The sequence below is a fragment of the Danio rerio genome, chromosome 20, assembly GCF_049306965.1.
Source record: "Danio rerio strain Tuebingen ecotype United States chromosome 20, GRCz12tu, whole genome shotgun sequence".
Classification (NCBI taxonomy): domain Eukaryota; kingdom Metazoa; phylum Chordata; class Actinopteri; order Cypriniformes; family Danionidae; genus Danio; species Danio rerio.
This window is the reverse complement of record NC_133195.1, coordinates 32,476,609-32,492,500: the sequence shown is the minus strand read 5'-3', so window position 1 is coordinate 32,492,500 and position 15,892 is coordinate 32,476,609. Positions and strand designations below refer to the sequence as shown.

Below are 15,892 nucleotides of genomic sequence, written 5' to 3'. Positions count from 1 at the left end.
GTGAAATGCTAATTCATGCTAGAATCATGCTAACAACATGCTAAATCATGCTAGTAACATGCTAATTCATGTTAGAATCATGCTAACAACATGCTAATTCATGCTAGAATCATGCTAGTAACATGCTAATTTATGCTAGAAGCATGCTAACAACATGCTAATTTATGCTAGAATCATGCTAGTAGCATGCTAATTCATGCTAGATTCTTGCTAGTAACATGCTAAATCATGCTAGAATCATGCTAACAACATGCTAATTCATGCTAGAATCATGCTAACAACATGCTAATTCATGCTAGAATTGTGCTAATTCATGCTAGAATCATGCTAGTAACATGCTAATTCATGCTAGAATCGTGCTAACAACATGCTAATTCATGTTAAAATCATGCTAACAACATGCTAATTATTGCTAAAATCATGCTAGTAACATGCTAATTCATGCTAAAATCATGCTAACAACATGCTAATTCATGCTAGAATCATGCTAGTAACATGCTAATTCATGCTAGAATTGTGCTAATTCATGCTAGAATCATGCTAGTAACATGCTAATTCATGCTAGAATCGTGCTAACAACATGCTAATTCATGTTAAAATCATGCTAACAACATGCTAATTATTGCTAAAATCATTCTAGTAACATGCTAATTCATGCTAAAATCATGCTAACAACATGCTAATTCATGCTAGAATCATGCTAGTAACATGCTAATTCATGCTAAAAGCATGCTAACAACATGCTAAATCATGCTAGAATCATGCTAGTAACATGCTAATTCATGCTAGAATCATGCTAGTAACATGCTAATTCATGCTAGAATCATGCTAACAACGTGCTAATTCATGCTAGAATTATGCTAACAACATGCTAATTCATGCTAAAATCATGCTAGTAACATGCTAATTCATGTTAAAATCATGCTAGGTACATGCTAATTCATGCTAGTAACATGCTAATTCATGCTAGAATCGTGCTAACAACATGCTAATTCATGCTAGAATCATGCGAACAACATGCTAATTCATGCTAGAATCATGCTAGTAACATGCTAATTTATGCTAAAATCATGCTAACAACATGCTAATTCATGCTAAAATCATGCTAGTAACATGCTAATTCATGCTAGAATCATGCTAACAACATGCTATTTCACGTTAAAATCATGCTAATAACATGCTAATCTATCTATCTCTCTCTCTATCTATCTATCTATCTATCTATCTATCTATCTATCTATCTATCTATCTATCTATCTATCTATCTATCTATCTATCTATCTATCTATCTATCTATCTTTTCATACTTTTTAAAACTGTTTAAACTAAATAAACTATTACCGTCAGGCTTTCACAAGCCAGCCTCAAAGTTTGTTCTCAAACTTTAAGAATCTAGTTATTATTACTATTATTACACTATATATTACAATACTATATTTACTGTGTTTATTATGTTGTTGTTGTTGTTTTAAATATATATTTATGGTCTTTTTAATGTAAACTTTATAAATGCTTTGGCAAAACATTTGCAACATTTGTCATGCCAATAAACATAGATATTGGCAGATAGATAGATAGATAGATAGATAGATAGATAGATAGATAGATAGATAGATAGATAGATAGATAGATAGATAGATGTGACACGAGTAAATAAAAACAAATAAATACGTAATAGCTAATACATACAAGTTGATAACATGCCTGCTAATTCTGATGTATTAGACTGTCTAAATATTGTTATTGTCTTAATATTATTCTAATTTGATACGAGAGAATGCATTTCTAGAAATAAACAGGGCGGCAGTGTGTTGCCGACATGTCTGAATATTGATGCAGAGACAACACAATTATCTTAATCGGAAGAATCATGAATAGATGAACCTTACCACTGTATTAGTCTATTTACATAACAAATGATACATTATTTTATTCCATGTGAATGTTAAAATCAGCTTAATTCTCCAGCCTGATGCTCGATCGTTACTGTGCTTTAAGAGCTTACGAACTGTCAATCATATGCGGCATCAACGTACAAACGCGATTTAAAAGCCCACATCCGCCTTTTGTAAGCAAACGTACCTCACTGAAAAGAAACGCTAAAATATCCTGAAGTCTGATCAATGTCCGGTTAGAAAGGTGTTTTTCTGTCGGTCGACGGCGCTTCTGTTTTCCTATTCACCATCTTCAGCCACAGCCATTTTGAAGAAGCGAAGCACTGTGCGCTGCTGCTTCCTCTCGGGCGAGTCCCTGACAACACACCGCGTGACGTCACCTCTCACTTAGCATATGAATAGAAGCGAGAATTTACTGTTGTTTACTATATTCACATTAGTAATATTGAGAGATATTACATAATACTGTAATCACTGCTAGAATGTGCGATTTTGTGTATCTTGATGCGCAGTTTGTTGTTCTTTTTTTATATAAATGGGCAAAACGATGTACTTCATATTCCATTGTCTCCAAATGTCGAAATGTTTTCAGCTACAATTGTTTTAAAACTAGGATTTTTATGAACTAATATGAAATAACATAAAACAAGTTTTAATATCTTTTGAATTAAGGATTTGGTTTTAAACAATCTATACTTAAAAAAATATCTATGATATTACATGGTTTTAAGTCAATTTTTTTAAACAAATAACTTGTAAAATATGTATAAGAAAATAAAAAATACTTGTTTTTAAAATTACAAATCGCACACTGGTACATAAAAATGGCCCACGGTAGAACCTGTCCCCTAATCATGAAGTCAGTAAGATCAAGTAACTTATTGCTATCTGTAGTGGCACAAAGTGCAAGGTTTATGTCTGTAGAGCAAAGAGCAGATTTTGAGCATGTGAGAATACGGAAAGCTAAATTATCAACGCTTCAAACATTATTCATTACTGAATAATGAATGTGTAACTAAATCATGCACATTAGATAAACAGTTCATTAGAAGACAAATATACAACATAGTAGTAGTAAAAAGACCTCTTTTAATCACATAATTTGCAAAAGAAAAAAAAAAAAAACATCGTTCCAGATCCACACAGAGAACATATATGGTTCAAACAAATCCAGTGGACATCGTCTACAACACAAACATCAGCCTTATTTCCAACCTTAAGCAGGCCAAACCTTGAAGCTGACTAACACCATACAAAATGTGCATTACAGTGCATTCAGAAGCACTGTCTGCCTGACTCTCAGGTCATGCAATTAACAGTACTTTCCTTTTTTAAATTATTTTGCTGGGAATTACTTTAACATTCCAATACTTTCTGAAATTCCCAGTTTAGATGGGATTAGGCTGAGAAATACTTTCAATAATGAGAAAAGAATCTCTGGTCTTTAGAGTGGAATGTATTATGTGTAACTTTCAGACGACTTAAGTGAAGACTACATGGACAAGACGTTACGACAGACCATAACAAACATAACATGAAAAAAAAAAACAAGAGCCCGGTTTGTTTTAATGGTGCCACCATAAAATCATCAATCAAAAACTTGTCTTAAATTTTTGAGGACATTTAAACTTTGCACACATCTCCCTCCGTTCCAATAATCCAATAATTTCAGTGTTATTATGTTCCCTGTTAGTTTATTTAGTCGTATTTATTTTTACCCCTAGCACATGAAAACTCGTCTGTTTTCAAATATACCATTTCCAGCTTTCTGCTTGTCATTTTGCAAGAAAATCCTATTTACAGCCCAACACCACCAGGTTAGGACACTAATACTTGCTGTGACAAGTTGGATTACAAAGGGAAGGTCACATTAATCTATACAACAGTATTTTCTTGGCAATAAAACTCTTCGTATACCAGTCAGATTTGATTCCAACATTTTGAATCACTGTCGAATCCCATTACCACTACATGAGCCAAGGGATGACGTTACTCTATCAGTCCAGGCAGACGCTGGTTGGTTGGTTTATTTGTGAGCTTTAGTTGATCTGACTCTCTTCAAGTGTGGCTGGAGAATAGGTACATTTGCCCAGTCTGTGAGTGTAAAGACGTTTGGTAAGTTGTTCCAGGACTCATGTGGCTTTTTGTTTCTGGTTGCTGTCTGTGCTCTCCAGGCTTGGCTGTGCGGCGGATAGCTGCTCCTTCAGCCGTAGATGCCGTGGTTTGACCGGCAGAGCGATGGCCAGCAGTATACAGCCTATGTGGAGGCAGAAGTACCATGACCTGCAGAGATATAGAGAAAGCAGAATGTCAACCTGTTGATCGAGAAAGAATGTTTTTGAATGTGTTGTGGTTTGTCAGGCCCACCTGTAGAACTTGAGCGAGGGGCCCACAGAAAGCAGCACAAAGGGAACTACTGTGTAACAAATGGCGATCTGTGTAGCTGCCCATGTGATGACGTCATACACAAATTTGTGACTTGGGGAACCCAAGAAATGTGGTCTTACATTGTGCCTCACCTAAAAGAAAAAAGGAGAATGATCATCATCCTTAAAGAGATAGATCAACCAAAAACTAAAATATGCAGTTGGTTCACCTCAAAAGAGATAATTTGCTGTTCAATCAAGCATATTTGATCTTATCCCGAGACCTTTGTTCATCTCCGGAACACAAATGAACATGCTCCTGTCTTCCATAGACAGTAATGGTCTAGAGACGTTCAAAACTCCAGAAAAGTAACATGAAACATTAAATAATTTCAATTCAATGGTCCAGTTGTAATCATGCAAAGCTCCAAGTACCCTTTTGTGTGCCAAAAAACTATAAAAACAACTTTGTTCATCGATGTATTTTGCGCCATATTAGGGTGTGCAGTTTTAATACAACGCTTGTGTGTTGTGCAGCTGACTCGTACTATATGTATATGGACAATACATTGTATTGCCTGGTGTTCTTGGAACTTCATATGATTACAGTTGAACCACTAAAGTCACATGGAATGTTTTGACAATGTTTCTGGTTAATTTTCTGGACTTTTGGTCTCTAGACCATTGCGGTCTATGAAAGATGAAAGCTTTTGGATTTCAATTTTGATCTGTTCTGAAGATAAACAAAGATCTCAGGTATTAAAACAACATGAGGCTTAGTAATTAAAAAGAGCACTTTAATTTTATGGTAAATGCATATGTTTTTGCTGAGGTACAATTTATAAAAGACGAGAATGTTAGAAGAGAGTCTTGATGACATCATTTGAGATGTTTCATGAGAGTAATTATGGCCCATTTTTACTGAGTGGTACAGTATAGTACGGTACTGGTTGGTACAGGTCACCTTTATGAGGCCTGCATTTCCACTGTCAAAAGGGTACCAATGGTGTACAACCAAAAGTTTCAGTTGACGTCATTCTCGCTCGAGGAAATTTCAAAGTAAAGCTGTACAGGTCGTTCACATATTATATGAGAAGCACTTCTCACAAAACAGAGGCTTTATACACATAAATACATCCGTATAAATGTATATTACTAACTTTTCCATGAACACGATTGGATTATAACTGCAGATCATTGATAAAAATAGCCTACTGTAACATCTGCAATTATCAATTAAAATTAACGTTCTAAATGCAACATATATGAACACAACTGCCCCTTACAGTCTTCAATATGTTACCAATTATAGAAAACTACACACAGTATAAAGTAAATTTAGTCCTTATTTGGCTTCAAAAAGACACAACATATAGCCTACAGTCAGTGCAAACCTCTCATCTGTATCTTAAATCTTCACCAGCACATGTATCCTCTGTTAGAGAGCAATTCCATCATTCTGAGTTTATAATAGTCCAAAAGGTGATGATAATAGTTAAACATGGAGGTTTGTTCATGTTTTAGGTTAGTTTCTGAAAGAATCGGATGTCAGAAGAATTTCAATAATCATGCGTACGTTATTATCATCAGCTCGGTACAAGAATTTTGCTATTCCAAATATAGACGAGCGGCAAGCACACATGAGAAAGCGAAACCGCTCATGCTTTTAGACGGCCTTGTAAAACAAAAACAGGACACAGCAGATTTTGTCCTTCTTTTTGGCTTTGTGGCTGCTCATTAAGACGACGACAAAGTTTGTTTGAGCTCCTGTCAACCATGGCCCTTTATTATATGTATAGATTTTTACGGTGTAATGTCTCGACTGTGCATTTAAAATTGCTGATTTCTTTGTTTTTATTCTCCTGGCTTGTTGCAGGAGCGAGTGATGTATCTCTGTAAACCAATAGCGTTCAGTTGAGCGTTTAGCTCCGCCTTTTAGTACCCTTTTGGTGTGCTAGATACCCTTTGTAAAGGATACCCAAAAAGTGGTTTGGTATGATTCGCTTTTAGTTACCTTTTGACAGTGGAAACAACCATACAAGTGTACCGAACCGAACCGTACTGTACCACTAAGTGGAGCTAAAGTTCTCTTTTGGCATACTTTGCTCACTACAATTCTCTGAAAGGTGGAATTGGAACAGCTGTGCACTACAGTATTTCATAAGTAGTTATATATTGCAAAACACAAACAGTGCTCAGCATAATTAAGTACATCCCTTTTTAGAAAAAGAATTTATCCATTTCTCAGTAAACATGGGTAATATATATTAGTGCATTTGAACAAAACAGATTTCATAAACATATATTTATTAAAATAATATATTAGTCACAATATTAGATAAAATATGAATATTTTAGTCACAGAACATAAAAAGATAATCAAATGAAATTCATGCAAAATATTGCAAAAAGATTTCAAACTACGAAATTTCAACAAAACTTTATATATTTTTTGTTTTTTATAGATTTTTCCTATTTTTGAAAATGTTATTTAATATTTTCCCCATAAATTTAACTACTAATTTTTGAACAATTACCGTAAGTTATTTTGTTAGATTAGCTCCAGATTTGGCTTCGATACTGACTAAACTATTGTATATGCACAGATATAATATTTTGTACAGCATCCTATAGAAAATATTAATTTAAATGAGAGATTTGTAAAAGGTGTACACATGTATATACATATACATTGTGTGTACACAGGTGTATACTGTACATATGCTGAGCACTCCATAGTTGTGCATTTTGTTTATTGTACTACTAACAGACAGATCTCATTCCCCCTGATAACAATAATACAGCAGGTGACCCTAAAGGTACTGTAACTATAATTCTACTCCTTGTGCTCCTTATGGTCAAGCAAATAGCTCCCTCAGACGAAAATGAAAGGAATATTGTGAAGTGCACTGCATGTTTGGTATCAATATGGTAAAACTCACGGCTCTGGCTGCGAGAGTGATGACGATGCCCGTGAGGAAGGTGAGGTAGTAGCCTGGATAAGCCCCATGCCACATGGCTGACAGCAGGAAGGTGGCAGCAGTGGGATTGTAAGGACAGCGTTCATAACACACCCTACAGGACAACACATCGTGTCACACATAGTAAACCAGTATGCAAATATCATGCTTACATATAAATGAACAAAGGATGGAAATTAGAGGAAAGAAAATCTTTTCAACTAATGCCTTTATCCTTAGTATAGTATTTCTTGATGATAGGGTCAACAATTTACATGTTTCTTAAAGACATAGTATATATTTGTTTTTACATTATAAGGGTCATGTATTAAATGTACCATATTAATTACAACTGTGTTAATCGGGGCAGCAATATGTCAAAAATAAAATTTTTGTTATAAAGTAATATTGTTTATAATTCAATTTTTAATTTAAAAAAATTATTACTGCTGATGATAAACAATTCATTAGAATAAAATGTACTGTACAGGTTTTGTGTTTGGGAAAACAGCATGTTGCATTTTTGCACACAGACAGAACATAATGGTCTATAAAATCAAACTAGCATGGTTTATTCAAATGAGTTTTTTCTCTCCTTTTTTGTTAAGAAAGTAATACTTTAATAATAGACCCCTATCACAAACCGGTTATGACACGTTTAACAATCATCAGCATCTTAGATCCTTGAAGGGTTTCAAAATAATAATAATAATAATAATACATTTATAAAGCTATACGATTATATAATTTGTCTTCAAATTACAAAAAAAACTAATTACCGCTTATGTGATGTCTTTCTAATACAGTGTCTATGGGTGGGTCAGTAAATTTGTTGTTGTTCATTTGTTCATTGTTTTGTTTTGATTTTTCTGAAAGTCTTGATAACACTACCGTTGAGTTTTTCTTTTATTATTTTATTATTATTTTCATTATTACTCTCTCATTCACTGGATTCCAAGTTTACCCAACTATGACAACTTCCGCCGCTGAGTAACCCGGAAATGTGAAAAGAGTCCATTCAGAAAGGATGCATACAATGGAACAAAAGTGATAGAACATATTTGACATAAATGTTATTCTAGTGAATGATCCATTTATATATATATACACACACACATATACAGTTGAAGTCAGAATTATTAGCCCCCCTGAATTATCAGACCGCTTGTTCAATTTTTCCCCAATTTCTGTTTAATGGAGAGTAGATTTTTTCAACACATTTCTAAACATAATAGTTTTATTAACTCATTTCTAATAACTTTTATTTCTTTTATCTTTGCCATGATGACAGTAAATAATATTTGACTAGATATTTTTCAAGACACTTCTATACAGCTTAAAGTGACATTTAAAGGCTTAACTAGGTTAATTAGGTTAACTAGGCAGGTTAGGTTAATTAGGCAAGTTACTGTGTAACGATGGTTTGTTCTGTAGATAATCAAGAATAAATATAGCTAATAGGGGCTAATAATGTTGTCCCTAAAAAGGTGTTAAAGATTTAAAAGCTTTTTTTAACTCTACCCGAAATAAAGGGGTAGATTTACTAGATAATAGGGGGCTAATAATTCTGACTTCAACTGTATATATGTATATATATGCGTGTGTGTGTGTGTGTGTGTGTGTGTGTGTGTATATAATGTGTGACATCCACGAAAATATGACGCAGTTTGTTCATTGTAGACACCAAATGAGCAAATTATATAGCTTTCTGAAGAGTCATGTGACACTTAAAACTGAATTAATGGCTAAGGAAAACTCATAACAGGATCACAGGAATAAATGACAATTTAAGACAAAAATTACAACATAAAAAAAAGTGTTGTTTTGTAATAACATGTCATAATAGTACTGTTTTATAGTATTTTTTATTAACTTGATTAGTAAGAATAAATTCATTTGCAAACATAAATCTTATCAAAAGTACATTATACAAAAGTGTAAGATAGTACTCTTCTGGTTCTTACCTTTTAAGCCAATGTGCTGTTTGGATGTTCCAGTTATCCAAGAAAACCTTAAAGCTGGTGGCAAGCTAAAAACAAATTTGTCTGATTATGACTTCTAATTAACTCAAAGAATACTAATAAACAAATGAAATAAAATAAAAACAGTTTAGCTGACCTCTATATTCAGAATTCTGATGTTGGAAAGGAGATCCCACCGAGGTGAACCATCACTGTCATAGCCATTAAAGCCAAATCCTGCAGCATTGTTGATGGCATCAGCTAATGAGAAAGACAGCATGAGAGTCAAAATACTTTTACATCAGACATATTAACTCTAATTAAACCTAGAACACGTCTCCATGTTTGCTTTGAACATTTATATGAAATGGGGCATGTATGTGTTTGTCAAAACGAGTCATTTATCATCAATTGTCAAATTAAAATAAATAAAATAGTAAATGTATAGTAAATGGTCGAATTAGAATGCTTGCACAGGAATATGAGTTTTAAATGAAAATTCTGAAAATAATTTGTACAGTGTTTAATAAACTAAATTAAAATTTAATTTAATGTACAGTACAGTATGGGCTGAACTATTGAAAAGGAATATGACTTTTATTTCAATCTTTTGTCTGAAGAGGGCAGTGAAACACAAGCTATAAGAAGCATGTCTGTGTTGTGTAAGATGTTGATCCCAATTCAAATAGGTCACAAAACCAGTCCTCAAAACAAATGATGGATGATGCATCCTCATGTGTAATTAATTGTGCCCACGGTGCGGCATAAATGATAATGATGGAATGTAAAAGACAAACTACCACTCAAGCTTGATTAAATGGTTCTTTCCGGTATGGTTCAACAGACGCATTTATAACACATTAGGTAGATCGAAAAGACAAGTTGAAAACTAGAAAACTGAAGTGTCATGCTCTTTGAGAATGAAGGGTTGCATGCTTAATTATATGTCGAATGGATTTCATAAAAGAATAAAATGAAAAGGAAAAACTAAAAATATTTAATTGTCAATAAACTGTACATATTGATCAAAATCACATTTTAATGTCTATTAAAATAAATGAGCAAAAGTGATCGTGATTTTATATACATAAACAGAATATTAACTGCAGTATGAAAAGTGATGTATGATGAAATGTCAATATATAATCATGTATGTTCTTAGGTTTATTTGAACTACTCGCTCTCTTTCTCTCTCTCGCTCTCTTTATGTGTATATATATATATATATATATATATATATATATATATATATATATATATATATATATATATATATATATATATATATATATAAAAATATTAAACAGGATCCATTCTAAAGTCTGCATAGGATTATATATATGTGTGTGTGTGTGTGTGTGTGTGTGTATGTATATATATATATATATATATATATATATATATATATATATATAAATATTAAACAGGATCCATTCTAAAGTCTGCATAGGATTCATAAGATTTTATATATATATATATATATATATATATATATATATATATATATATATATATATATATATATATATATATATATATATATATATATATATATATATATATATATATATATATATATATTAGCGGTGTGAACTTACACTGGTTTTACGGTTCCGTTACAGTTATCATGCCATTGATTCGGTTAAATTCGATATCTCGGTGCATCAGTGATGCTTTCCATTAACACTTCGATATTTTACTTAGTAACAGAATAATTCTTGTATTTAAATTAAATTTATAATTTATACATTTATATAATATTTGGAATGCAATTTTTTCCCTAATACAGACATATATATTTACTGTACCTTTAAATTTACCTGCTCAGTGAAAACATATACATATATTTTTGAACATATACAGTTAAAGTCAGAATTATTAGCCTCCCTTTGATTTATTTTCTTTCTTTTATTAAATATTTCCCAAATGTTGTTAAACAGAACAAGGAAATTTTCACAGTATGTCTGATATTTTTTCTTCTGAAGAAAGTCTTATTTGTTTTATTTTGATTAGAATAAAAGCAGTGTTCATTTAAAAAAAAAAAAAAAAACATTTTAAGTTCAAAATGATTAGCCTCTTTAAGCTATATTTCAATAGTCTACAGAACAAACCATCGTTATACAATATCTTGCCGAATTATCCTAACCTGCCTAGTTAACTTAATTAACCTAGTTAAGCCTTTGAATATCACTTTAAGATGTTTAGAAGTGTCTTGAAAAATATCTAGTCAAATATTATTTACTGTCATCATCTGGCGCTGTTCAGCAAACTGTGACATGGACAGTGATGTTAAACAGCTGCGGCGATCAGCTGATCCATTATAGATGGCGACACGGTGCAGAAAACTCACTCTGCAGACACACTTGTGTCTGGATCCACAAGTAACGTTGAATTGTGAATTGTGCACAACTGTCTGTTTTTTTAAGTAGTTGGAGCATTTTAATTACTCGCGGTCTCCTCCGTCGCTATAGTAAGCTACTGTTATGTAAATTAGCCCGTCTGTTTATTTTTAACAGGAGAAGATTTTTTTTCAACACATTTCTAAACATAATAGTTTTAATGACTCATTTCTAATAACTGATTTATTTTATCTTTGCCATGATGACAGTAAATAAAAATTTTATTAGATGTGTTTAAGACCCATCTATACAGCTTAAAGTGACATTTAAAGGCTTAACTAGGTTAACTAGGCAGGTTAGGGTAATTAGGCAAGTTATTGTATAACAATGGTTTGTTCTGTAGACTATCGAGAAAAAAAATAGCTTAAAGGGGCTAATAATTTTGACCTTAAAATGGTGTTTACAAAACTAAAACTGCTTTTATTCTAGCCAAAATGAAACAAATAAGACTTTCTCCAGAAAAGAAAAATATTATCAGACATACTGTGAAAATTTCCTTGCTCTGTTAAACATCATTTGGGAAATATTTAAAAAAACAAAAGAAAATTCAAATTCAAAATTACATATGAAATATATAAACGATTAAGGAATCATAGTAAATTTTTCTTATATTTAAAATGATTATTTAAATTATTCTTGCTGACAACTGGGTAAAATAGCGGTTTAAAGCATAGGGGGAGGGTATAATGTATTTAAAAGGCGGTTAATTAGCATTTTAAGACTGCACTTTGATTCTTGGCATATATAGTGATGATGATTTTTGGTACATAAACTGTAAATTATTGTGAAATTTATGATTAGCTCACGAATAAGTACAACTAAAAGTGACACAATATCAAGTCTGAGGTAAAAATTCTATATTTTCATTATGATCAATATATTTTTTAATTAAAAAGATTTATAAACATCTCTAAGAGACATATAAACTTATGCTAACCAAGTGCATGATGCTTCTGCTAATAAACTATGAAATCAGAACAGAAGAAGACAGAAAGCATTCAGTAAAGATTCAAAAATAAAAGGAGAAAGTAAATCAGAGGGATGTGAAGAGAAGGAGAGGCAGGAAGTCCACGCACCCAGAGTCCAAACAAAGTAGTATTTAGGCCGGGTGGTCAGCATGGACAAATACAGGTAGACCACCTGAACATAGAAGGGTGAGGTGGCAATAAAATCATCATCGACGTTACGCTCCACGGGAAACACCTTGCAAACGGAGAGGAAAACCAGCAGAGAGATGAAGCAGGTGGACAGCTTTCGGATCACCTCTGTCTGTTGACAAGCACACACACAGACTGATTTACAACAAATGTAGACAATTTTGGAATAATTTTAAAATAAACTACAGATAATATACACTGTTGGTTAAAATCTTGGGATTTGGGGTTTGATGTTTAAAATAGGTTAATAGGTTTATTCCACAAGGACACCAACAATTAAATTTAAAGCCATTCATACTATTTTAATGCACTTTGGTTTAAAAAATAAATAAATAAATAAATAAATACATTTTTACTAATTGAATAAAGTTATATAATAATACAAAAATATACATTGATAACACTTCAAAGCCTTGCTCAAAGGAATAAATTACAGCTCTGTATAAAAAAAATAATGATAAAATAAATAAAAAAACACCACTTCATAGTTTTTATCAGCTCTCGGTTTTTAGTAAAACACTTAATAAACTACAAATAATGTTTTTCCAAAAATATATATTTTTCAAATAAAAAAAATACATTATATTATTTATAAATAAAAAATTATGAACAATATAAAAATCCTAATTCCTAAAAATTAAGGAAATAATATATACATATACAGTCAAGCACCAAATGGGATATATGCACACAGACTTTTAATTTCAGCCAGCCAGCCAACACCCAGGGCTTCTGGGTAATTGTCATGCCATGCAAAATTACCATGTTTAAGATCAGATTTCTTTAAAAAACAGCAATCCTCACTGCCTGGCTAAGATACAATATTAAATGGGTATCAGACCAAACAAGAAGGATTGCATTAAACAATATTTTTCCACGCCATGTTTTTTAAAATATGGATATTAATTTTACTCCAGTATTTTTAATGGAGTTTCTGCGAGAGCATGCTGCTATTGATGGTGCCTGAATTTAAACTTTTTTTTTTACGCTTTAACAACCAACATGGATGCTTAAGTCTATTTAACTGATTATATGTTAATTACATTACACCATCGATGTTGTAAAAAGAACCTTATGAAATTGAAAATAGTCACATAAAGCTTTCCCCCGAAGTTCATCACTGGCTGAAAAACACTAGCTGTGCATATAGCCCATTGAATGAATACTTTTGGGTTTGACTGTATTTAAAATATGAACATATTACAAAGTGAAAACCTGGAACAGTGACACGGTAGTTCACAAAATAAACCACAAAGAAAATTACTTGAAAATGTGCTTATTAATGGCAAATTAAGAGAGCTGTTAATACATTAAGTAGTATTATAAAATATATTTAAAATTTCTTTTTTTTTTCCCCAAGTAAAAAATAAATAATACTAACATTTGGTGAAGGGTCATTCAGTCTGCTCTTCCCATTGACTTTTCCTTTAGGCTCGAGGTCTCTGTGGCGATACGGCGTGCCCTCGATGAATGCAATGTAATCATTATAAGAGCAGGTGGGACCAGCCAAAATGCCCATGAAATTACAATTATAACTGAAGTACTCCAATAAACTGGGCATCCGTCTGGATGAAACACAGAGAAAAAGATGATATTAGAACTGCTTTATCACAAGAGTAACATCCTATGCTACTAAGATATCTGGCAGTGATAAATATGAAAGGCAATACAGTTTATACTCTCATCTTTTTTAAAGTGTTTAAATTTAAGCTACTTTCATATGTACATACCTTATAGCCAACAGTTTTTGACCCTGGTTGAGCTGTTCTACCTTCCTCGCCATTCCTGTAAACACAAAATATCAACATTCAGAAACTAATAAAAGTCCAAGGTAGTAAATAACTTTATTTTTAAAAATATGTTGCCAGAAATCTGTAATTCGCTCCCCAGTGAAAACTCTTATTCAATGAAAATCCATGGAAAATTTAAAGAAACGTACATTACTTCACTATATGCCAACAGTCAACTTTATCAAATGAAATGAGTGTAGTTAACTCAAAATGTATTGAAAGTTAATTCTACTCATTTAAAAAGAGCGTTGAACTCAGTTGAAGGTAATGAGTTAATTGAATACCTCAATACTTCAACTTAAATGAAGTTCACTGTACTCATATAGATTAGTTTTTTTTACTGAACTGGTTTGTAGCAATCGGTTCCCTCAAACGGTTTGAGTTGTCTAAACTTAATATGTTTCCCAGTACTCAGTTGGTTTGAGTTCTCTTTATTTATTGGGTTTTACTGTGCTCAAATTGCTTCATTTACTTAAATGGATTAAGTTCACACTATTCATTAAGATTACTTTTTGGACTTAAATGATTTTTTGCAATCGGTTTCCTCAAATAATGTGAGTTACCATAACTTTTTGGGTGTTTAAATGACATTTTTCTCCGTTTTCTGTAGAGGAAACAAGTCATAACAAAATTAGCATAATGAAGTCTTTATTGGCCTCCAATGATTAATGTCAACTTTGACCCTTATACACTGAAGTTAGCTCAGGTCTGGAAAATTTGATTGTGCTTTTGACATGTTGAGAAAATGCCATTTCCTGTTGCTGTTTCCACTTTTCCACTTTTTAAAGGATATGTAAAATCATATATCTATTCACTAAAAAAGAGTGATGACAATAATATCGAAATGTTCAAATATTAAAGAAAATTCTGTCAGCTATGGTCAAGCTACTGACATTATCACCACAGCATGTTAGCTTTGGTGTAGTGTAGCAGTTATTAATTTATGGCATGGTTTACATAAAAATTACAGAGATCTTAAACACAAATATGATCATTATTTGACATCTTTTGAAATTAAACTGTTTGAATTTTGTTTTCTTTTGCATTTTTACTGCACAAAAAAATTGTAAGTTCATTTGTTTTCCTTTTGAGATTGACATTTTTTCTGTAATTTAGTAGGAGATAAAATGAATAAACATTAGAATCATTCAATTGCAGATTTGACTAAAATATTAAATTACAAATTATGTTTTTTTTTTCCAACAAATGCTGTGCATTAATTAATGCACTTGGCCAATACTATCAAAGTATAGTAAATGAAAGCGTCTTTTCTCATGAAATGTTATTCTTGTATTGCATGCAGAAATTCAATTAAATAGTCTGATTTCATGTTTAACAATAAGTATTTAAAATTTTAATCCAAC

General features: G+C 32.0%; 2 protein-coding genes across 6 annotated transcripts in view; both read right to left on the bottom strand.

Annotated features, from left to right (window-relative positions):
- Positions 1-2,224, bottom strand: part of kidins220b (kinase D-interacting substrate 220b) — a 56,997-nt gene extending 54,773 nt beyond the window's left edge. For 4 of the 5 annotated variants that reach the window (XM_005160637.6, XM_005160638.6, XM_005160639.6 and 1 more), the window contains exon 1: positions 2,083-2,224. The gene's annotated coding sequence lies outside the window, so the exon portion shown is untranslated. 5 annotated transcript variants of the gene reach the window in all.
- Positions 2,225-2,964: 740 nt separating this feature from the next.
- The window catches only part of mboat2b (membrane bound O-acyltransferase domain containing 2b), a 49,801-nt gene continuing 36,873 nt past the window's right edge, over positions 2,965-15,892 (bottom strand). The window contains 8 exon segments of the mRNA NM_001278602.1: positions 2,965-4,178; positions 4,263-4,414; positions 7,204-7,336; positions 9,186-9,250; positions 9,340-9,443; positions 12,658-12,850; positions 14,120-14,303; positions 14,469-14,523. Of these exon segments, the coding sequence (NP_001265531.1) occupies positions 4,028-4,178; positions 4,263-4,414; positions 7,204-7,336; positions 9,186-9,250; positions 9,340-9,443; positions 12,658-12,850; positions 14,120-14,303; positions 14,469-14,523 (1,037 nt within the window). The 3' untranslated portion in view covers positions 2,965-4,027.